The sequence below is a fragment of the Vipera berus genome, assembly GCF_964194415.1.
Source record: "Vipera berus genome assembly, chromosome: 2".
NCBI classification, from domain to species: Eukaryota; Metazoa; Chordata; class Lepidosauria; order Squamata; family Viperidae; genus Vipera; species Vipera berus.
The window spans coordinates 204,742,722-204,752,013 of NC_138203.1; the positions used below are offsets into that span (position 1 = coordinate 204,742,722).

General features: G+C 37.7%; 1 protein-coding gene across 1 annotated transcript; it reads left to right on the plus strand.

The window, feature by feature from the left end:
• Positions 1-898: 898 nt before the first annotated feature.
• Positions 899-7,189, plus strand: WNT8A (Wnt family member 8A; the record flags this gene model as incomplete). Its single annotated transcript, XM_081319035.1, has 6 exons — positions 899-978; positions 1,111-1,144; positions 1,373-1,511; positions 3,233-3,358; positions 3,731-3,873; positions 6,629-7,189. 6 exons carry the CDS (start codon positions 899-901, stop codon positions 7,187-7,189), a joined length of 1,083 nt encoding a protein of 360 aa, XP_081175161.1.
• Positions 7,190-9,292: the final 2,103 nt, after the last annotated feature.

The following is a 9,292-nucleotide window of genomic DNA, read 5'->3' on the forward strand; positions in this document are numbered from 1 at the left end:
TTTAACTATTCCAAGATGGCCATCCCCAATGCAGTGTCTGACAGGTTTACTAAATGTTATTTTCTATATAGTTTCAGGCAACATGGATAGGCTCATTAAAGTCCAACAGCCCTGCAAGGCACCAAATGAGGAAGCCTGTTGAAGTTCACAAATGCTGCTGCCCTCACCTTCCAATGTATGAAATCTTAGCTCTGTCCCCAAAGAAACCCACTCAAAGTTTGTTCAACTAGCAGGACTGGCATTTCATTGGAAGGAGCAATTTAATCATCAAAGATAATTAGCCTTTCCCCCAAATGATCCCCTGATCTCTGGGGAGCGACCGAAGACCAGAAGAAGGGAAGGTGTTGTTTGTTTGTTTTTCAAAGGAGAGAGAAAGGACACCTCTCTTCCAGTCAAGGAGCTGCTTTAAAAAAGTTCTCTATTGTTAGGCAAGTTCTGAGAATGGATAGCGAAGACCCCCCCCCCTCCGCCTCCTTTGCCTTTTGAAGTGCAGCATCGTCAGGCAGCTCCTTCTGCTATCTTGTCATTGGGCAGCAAATGAATGGGGCGGGCGGGAGGGGGGCAGTTGGCTGTTTAGGCATCCACCTTATAAATAAGAAAGACTGAGGCAGCGGTAACTTCCCTTCTTCTTGCATCTGATGAAGTGGGCTGGCTGGCCTATGAGAGCTTTTTATTCCATAAATTAGGCTTTTAAGTAATTTAAAAGAGCCTTGGTGTTTTTTTCCACCCTCATTCTATTGGGTTGGGGCTTTTTGTGGTTTTTTTTGTGTGTGTGGGTTTTTTTTGTATAATAAAAGGAGGAGCAGAGTCTAGCTCTTTCTGTTATCTAGCAAATCCTTTGAGAAGGGTCTGAGGGGAAGACAATTTTGTAGGTCAGCTAGGGGAATAGAGATTTACCATGAAAAGAGGGACCTCCTTCATCCTCACCAGTCTCGTGCTATACAGTGTGATTGCTGTTTTCAACACAACATCAGCCTGGTAGGCATTCAAGGCTCACTGCCACTTAGGGGTTCTTTTTGGTGTGGATGTGAATATTTGGTTTCGAAGGACACTCTTTAAATACTGTTCAAAAAAAGATTTGCATACCTTTTTTTCCCCTTCTTTCTACAGGTCAGTGAATAACTTTCTGATGACAGGACCCAAGGTACCTATTTACATTCCCCTCCCCCCCAAAAAAAGTATTTTAAAATTACATAATTGATGACAGTTCAGTCAATAACGTATTACTTATTTATGGTAAGTAACTTGTATTAATATTGTGACCCTTTGTGCAGAAATCAGAAAGACTGGATATAGATGACTGTTCAAGGGTGCTCGGGAGGGTTGAGAAACATTGAAAAATAATGTGTTGCATTTGTTTTGCCTGTGAAAGGCATATTTGAGGTACTCTACAAGCGTGTCTGCTGGTGCCCAAAGTGGAATTGAGGAATGTAAGCATCAGTTTATCTGGGAACGCTGGAACTGTCCAGAGAGTGCACTTCAACTCTCCACTCACCACAGACTTAGAAGTGGTAAGTGGATTTTAACACATCCCTGCCTTTTGATAGGTCCACTTGAGTTGTGTTTAGCAGCCTGAAATGAGAAAGTGTGCAAAGGTTACATGCAACTGAAACAGAGCATAATCTGTAGGTAGGATTCAGTGTCTTGTGGTAGGGCTTCATCCTGGAATATGTGAAGGAATATATACCAGGAATATATTCTTGAAGAGATCAAAGTAAATTTCTCTTTTACTTTGCTGTTATTATTTACCATAGGTGGGACTGCCCTTTTTTCTAGGAGTGGCATAGAAAAATCTTTTAGACTTCTAATCCATACAAATCTAAGAGATAGATTGTCCAGGAAGAAAGTGATTGATCAAAATCATCTACTGTGCTTTATAGTTTGAAGATCTGAATCAGGTTCAGTATGATATCGTCTACATTGCGTGTACACATTGAGCTGGTACCTGGAGAACATTTTTTTTTCTAGCCAAGGTTGAGGTCTGGTTTTTTTAATCCCAGAAATCAGCTGCTGTGTTCATCCCTATTAGGACAATGGTTTTATTAGGTCAGATCAGATCAAAAACAGTGTGCAGGTTTTGAGTCTCTTATTTTTGCCAAAGGTCAGAGAGGTGAGCTAATGTTGTGCATGGATTCTTTTGTTTTTGTTGTTGTTATGGTCAGGACTAAGTCAAGAAGTAGCAATTCATTTTAAAAAGCAACTATTTGTTGTTATGTTTTTGGTTTTTTTTTTAAAAAAAAGTGTCATTCAGAATTCAAAGTGAAAGGTGAACAATGATTTCTAGGATGGTCATAAATAAATATGGAACTCAGAACATAATCCTCCTATGCACCTTTTATGAGAAGCTACTCCTACTGAATTCAGCATGGAGGGCTTCTAAATCTGTGGATGGAAGAATACTTTATAAAGTAATAAAATTAAATTTGCCATTGAATGTCCTCCTTCCCCAAAATTCTTTTAAATAAAGGGATGCCAATATTTGGCACTAAGGAAAGAGAGTACAGTTCTCTCAGCCATATATTTAGGCACGGGAATATTTATGTATTAATGTATATGTTTTAAATTAACTTTTGATACAAAATGAAAACTAACCTGTTGATTATCACTAAACATCATATATCAGTACACCTAATTTATAAACAGACTTAGAGAACAGGGGAAATGTAGATGGATTAACCAATCAATCCTCACTGCTTTATGAACAGACATCATACAAATGAAAAAACACTTTCATTCAGTGGTGCATTTTGGTATCAAATGAGGATGCTTTCACTAAGAATGCTGCTTGATTTGTCTGTGACCTGATGAAATACATAGAAAAATTGAAAACCTTGAAGCTGAACTAAAACCAATGACTAGAAAACAAAACATTTATAGTAGAAATGATTATATCCACAAATTTAGTATTTCTCTCCCTCCAATTTCTTATCATGCTGTACAAATTTGTAAAAAGAGCTTTTTAAAAAATTCTATTGTAATTCCTATGTGTCCTTTGATACATTTCCTAATCCAGAATCCTAATGAGATTTGGGCATGGGAAGGGATATAAATTGTTTAACTAAACTTCTTTCCAAAGATTGGGAATGAATTAGTATATATAAATTCATTGCTGGTAAACTTGAGATGATAAGACGATTTTTTTTTGCTTTTATTTTGGCCAGGAGAAGGGAAGATCAGACTATAAGGAGGCGAGAGTTTATGTTTCATACTGACCATTCTTCCTTCCTTCTAGCTACAAGGGAAACTTCATTTGTTCATGCCATCAGCTCAGCTGGAGTAATGTATTCCCTAACCAGGAACTGTAGCATGGGAGACTTTGAGAATTGTGGCTGTGATAATTCAAGAAATGGACGTGTAGGTGAGTCTGGGTGTTTCTGAAAAAGATATGCCAAAGAAAGACAGGTGTTCTGCTCAGTTAAGTTGGTTTTCACACTTTTGAAGAGCAGAACTGCAGGCCTCCATATTTTGTACTCTTTATTTCTGCAAGTTAGACTAAGGTATCAATTAACCTCACAAATTGTACAGATTCTGAACCACCCCAAGCAACCCAACTGGACGTTTTATTTCCCAACCATCACCACCATCACCACATGTATACCCCCTCTACTAATCCAAAAAAAATGTGCTAATTCTGTTTAGATATTTGGTGAATTTCCTAAAAATCCGCCTCTGTTTTATGACTCAACTCCCAGGGATTTGGAAATCATACATATATATTTTTCTCCCCCAGGTGGAAGCGGATGGGTTTGGGGAGGATGTAGTGACAATGTGGAATTTGGTGAAAAAATTTCCAAACACTTTGTGGATGCTTTGGAGACAGCACATGATGCCAGAGCTTTATTGAATTTGCATAATAATGTGGCAGGGAGACTGGTAAGTTTTACTTTGAAAAATATTTCTTTTGGAATTGGGGTATGTGTTGCAGAACTGTGCCTTCAAGCTGTGTTTTCCTAATTTGACTGTCCCCATGATTTCACGAACTTGAGTATATTAGTAAGTGCTCAACCTGAATAACTATAGAGTTACCTTATCTGGCCCTGCAGCGAACTACATGATTCAATGAACTTTGGAAACAGAAAATTTAGTCAGTAGGACAATAGTTCAGAGATTACCTTAAAACCAATGACAACAATGTCTGATTTTTAAAAATGTATTATTAAGTCCAATTTGATGTAATAAATACAAACTTTGCTCTCAGTTACTGTAGGTATAGGGAAAATGTGGAAACCTGTTCTCTATAGTGATTGATTGATTGAAATTGATCTTCAGGTTCCATTAGAGTGAGAGATTTGGACAAGTCCCAACATGTCTGCTGCTGACTCTTTTTCCTAAAAAGAATTTGGAAGATTGCTTGTTAGGCATAGTGATAACCCACCCACAATGTGTGAAGTAAGCCCTAATGGCCTGATTTGCAAAGAATCCTTATCCATAACAGCTTGTATTCAGACATCCAGCTAAGTAAAAGCAAACCAATGTTTGGTGAACATGAGTCTCATTTTCTCCAATCTGCTGTCCCCCATACGTGATATCCATGCTACTTAGGGATAACAGTAACTAGAATCTAACTTGTGCAGAGGATAGTAGGCTGAAGGAGACTTTTAAGATATGGATAGTACTATAATCTAAACATACTAGGCCAATATATTTGCCAGTTAGGGATTTAAGTCAGCCTAAAATTATATATACTGGTGTAGGCTTTTGCTTTCCATTGCCCAACTAGAAATTCTACATATTTATAGAGAAGTAAGTCTAAACATAGAAGAATTTATTTTAATAACATATGTTGCTTGTTTCCATTAATAACATGCTCACCTAGCATGGGAATTTAGCTGTGGGGAGATTCAGGATAGGAGGGAGGATGTTATGGGGAAATTAAATGATGGCTTGATGCTTGTGCCAGTGCAGGGCTGTATTTAGAATAACAGCAGGTCGGTCCAGTTTACTTCTTTACTTAATCATGAATGCCTGTCTTTTTCCAGATCACTCATATTATCACTCTTAGAAAGGTGGCAGAAATCATGTATGCTAGGAAGTATTCAGATCTGTAGGAAACAGGGCTGTCCTGGGATCCAGATCTGTACAAAACAGGGCTGTCCTAGGATCCAAACTGGACCTTTGTTTAGCAGTCCCTGCAAAGGGCTGTCTAAAAGTGTTCCAGAGGTACTATTGAAAGGAAAGGCATCCATATACATCTACCTGGGCATTAAGATTAGTCTTTAAGAGCTGTTCTCCTCCCGCCCCCAACCCCCTTGTGCTGCTAAGAACTGGCAGACAGAGATGGGACCTTCCTGATGATGGCTTTGCTCTGATAGAATTTCTTTTTTTAGGACACACTTTTATATTGTTCATAATTGCTTTGACTATAATGCAGGTTCTGATGTTTAGCATGTTTTTGAAAGTATGATTTTGTGATTACGTCTACTGATTTTGTACGGTTTTGATGCTAAATGAATAGTAAATTATAACAAATGTACATTCTCCCAAACTCTCTGGAAGAAAGTTGGGGGAAAAACATTCTTCCAGATTTGCTTTTTTTAAGCAACCTAAACCAATTAGCACTGAACAGGAAGTAATACACATTTTGAAAAATGATTCAGAGGATGTTGTGCAGACCTGATGTGAACTTAACCCTGCTGCACAACACTTTAAATTCACTTTAAAATAACTTTTGCTCAGACTTTGATATGTATATGGAAGAAAGGAATACCTGCCTTAAAAATCATTTTTATGGATTCCTTAAAGTAGCAGTGTTCCCTTCTCCTCTGGTTTACATAGAACCCAAGCACTTTAACAAACAGCTGATAGAGGATGTGCTTGTTCAAGGCCTGAAGCACTTCTCCTGAATCAATTTGACAGATGCCCAGCCCTCCTTAGCTGGACACAGAGGTGGACCCCACATGTTCACATGTAATAAGATCCAACTAGTTCATGGGCATATAAAGTCCTACCTGGGGTGACAAAAAGCTTGTCTCCTTTTCGATTTCTAGAATGGGAAGAACTAAAAAAAATGGCACTTTTATGTAATTTTTAGAATCGGGGGTAGGGGCACAAAGTAGAGAAACAAGAGGTTGTTGTGCTTAAGGCAGCAATTCCCCCACCCTGCAAAGCTGCTGAACCCCTCTCTCAAAATGACATTTTCCCCAATCACTTTTGGAGTGCAGATTGTGGTATCCCATATAGAACTCTCAGCCTATTGGAAATTGCAGGTCACAAACCAAATCTGTTTCTAGACCAGGAAGAGATTATTGATGCCTTCCACTAAATTAAAGAGGCCAACAGCCATGAAGATTTGCAGTTTGGAAAGTTGTACGCCAAAATATTTGGAAGACATCAATTAGTAGGGGTTTGTGCTCAATAGTAAATATTTAAAACTTTTGATTTTTAATTAGAAGATTAGAGTTTTAAATTAAGTCAATCTTTTCTAATCTGGTGTCCTTCAGATATATTAGGATGAAACTCCCAATTGTTATGTCTTCCACATGTTTGACTATGCAAACTCTCAAAATAGCCTGCTTAGAGATGGATGAATTAAGTTTCTCTTCTCACCATTTTCTTGTGATATTTAACAGAATTGTTCAGTGCTCTTATTTCCTAATATTCCTAAATGTTGTTCCATCTCTCATGCAAGGCTGTAAAAGCAACTATGAAGCGGGCCTGCAAGTGCCATGGAGTATCAGGGAGCTGCAGCATCCAAACTTGCTGGCTCCAACTAGCAGACTTCCGAGATGTTGGAAATTATCTAAAGAACAAATATAACCAGGCTCAGAAGCTGGAATTGGACAAGAGAAGAATAAGAGCTGGTAACCGTGCAGAGAGTCGTGGAATATTATCTGAGCCCTTCAATACCGTGCATGCTGCTGATCTTCTGTTTTTGGAAGACTCCCCAGATTATTGCATCAAAAACACCAGTTTAGGCCTCTATGGTACTGAAGGACGAGAGTGTCTTCAAAGTGGCAAGAATCTGACGCAGTGGGAGAAACGGAGTTGCAAGAGGCTCTGCCTGGAATGTGGCCTCAAAATAGAGGAGAAACGGATTGAAATTGTCACGAGCTGCAATTGCAAGTTTCATTGGTGTTGCACAGTGAAATGTGAACAGTGCAAACAAATGGTAACTAAATATTATTGTTCCACTCGAGTGGGCTCTCTTTCCAATAACTCTCGGCAGCAGAACAGGGGTCATAGGAGATAAATTCATCATCCTCTAACCTCTCCCCAAAAGCAAACTTCTTGTTCACGAGAAGTATTCAGAAAAGAGATCTTCGGATCATAATTGTTGGACTTTTAGTTTTTCATTGCACAAAGGTTCAATGTTCACATTACACTGAACTAAATTAGTATTAAGTCTGAGCATTACCACTGCACAAGCTCATGACCTTTTATATGCCTACTTCTGTTCTAGAAATTTGGTTCCCCTAGTCTACATGCTAGACAAATGTTTTCACCAACAAGGTAACCTTACATTATAAGGATCAACTCAGGTTTGGGATATGTAGATGTTTCACTTACAATGCAGTGCAATATGGCCTGTAAACCTAGACTGTAGCCATTGGTGGCTGTAAAGTTTCTTTCAAAAATTTCACATCTGTAAGCAACTTACACCTTGTAGTAACTCTCCTTTCACAGTCTTTTTTTGGCAGGATTGGAATGCAAAAAGTCTGAAGCTCAGATTCAGTGTTGTTTAACTGCATGTATAAGGCCTATTTTCCTTTTTTCCCCAGTTTTCTCAATCTTGGATTTGCCTTTGATCTTATTTATAATTACTAATGTGATATTTTACCATCTTAGGGCACACATCTACATCATTTTTTCCTAGGATTCTAATGCCCAAGGTAATAAGACATTGATGATGCATAGGATCCAATCTGATAACTATTATGTTACATGTTTTTAATTTGCAAAATATATAGTTATCCAAAATATGAAAAGCAGAGGCTATCCTGCATTTTATTTCTTTGAACAAAATGTGTCATAAGAATCCAACATTGTGATCAGAAAATATTGGTTGCTTAAAATATTGGTTGAAATTCACAGAAATGTTGGAAGCCAGTGATTGAATGATTTTCTGTAGTGCTAGAGAATAGTTCTTTCTAGTATTGAACTTCCATAGGTTGTAAATATAATATATATATAAATTTATATATTAATGTGAAACATATGCACTTTTTATTCAAAGAGCTTAAATGCACAGGTCTAATTTTCAGAGGTGGCTCAAGAGATGAAGCTATGGACTTTATTGGAAATTCAACTTTCAAGGAAAGAAATTCAGGTCTTTTTTTATGGCCGATTAATTTGTACCCCTTTCAAGTTACTATTGTAAAACAAGCTAAGTTAAAACTGATTTTTAACAATATTTTACAATAAACATTTTTGAAGAAATGTTATGTTTCCTTTAAAATACCCTGTATTCTCTATTTGTCTGGGTTAAGAGAAGCTACTTTTTCAGGAAAGAAGATAAAAGGAAGTTAAGGATTTGATCAAGAAGCCACAAAATAAGATAGAAACTGGCTTAGGTCTCTTTTTTCTGGGGATATAAAACTTGGAAGAATTGGTGACAAACAAGGGCTTGACAAAGTAAATTTCCCTTGTCTCGTTAATTTGTCTATTGTCTAATGTTCTTCAAACAATGCAAGCTGAGATTGTGTTTGATGTGGTAAAGATGAGGGCTTGTTGCAAATTCTTTATTCTAAAGAACAAGATTAACCCTTTGAACTAGAGAGTTTGAGTGAAAACTTGGAGGCAGTTGTGAATGTGTCTGTGGGTTCCCTACTGTTTGCTCCTATAAATAACCTGATGACTTGTATGCCTGGAGGGCAAATGGAGAAACCCTCTACATCTGGAAACAGGACAACAAGTCCTGGCTGTTTGCTTAAATGTATACTGAAGATGTCATCCAGGTTTATTATTTTGCTTCCTCTATAGGTCAACTATGCCAACAAAGATTTGGCTTATTTTTCTCCCAGGCAATGCTGTTATACCATTCTGTCCACCACTTTCAATATTTATAAATAGTTTGTGCTCATCAACTGCCCTAATTAGGAATTTTTCACCTATTTCCTTATCCCCTTGAACATAGTTTTGATTGGTCTTAATAAAATTATTGATTTTGGCTTTTACACACACACACACACACAACAACAACAACAACAACTTGCGACCCCTTGGGTGATTTTTTTTCAGAAATATTTCCTTAGCAGATTCCTTCAACAACAGCAGAGTTTGTAATATACTTGACAAGTTCTTAAAAATTCAGGGAGATGTTCTGTGAGGTATCTTCCTTAAAAGTGGCCCATCC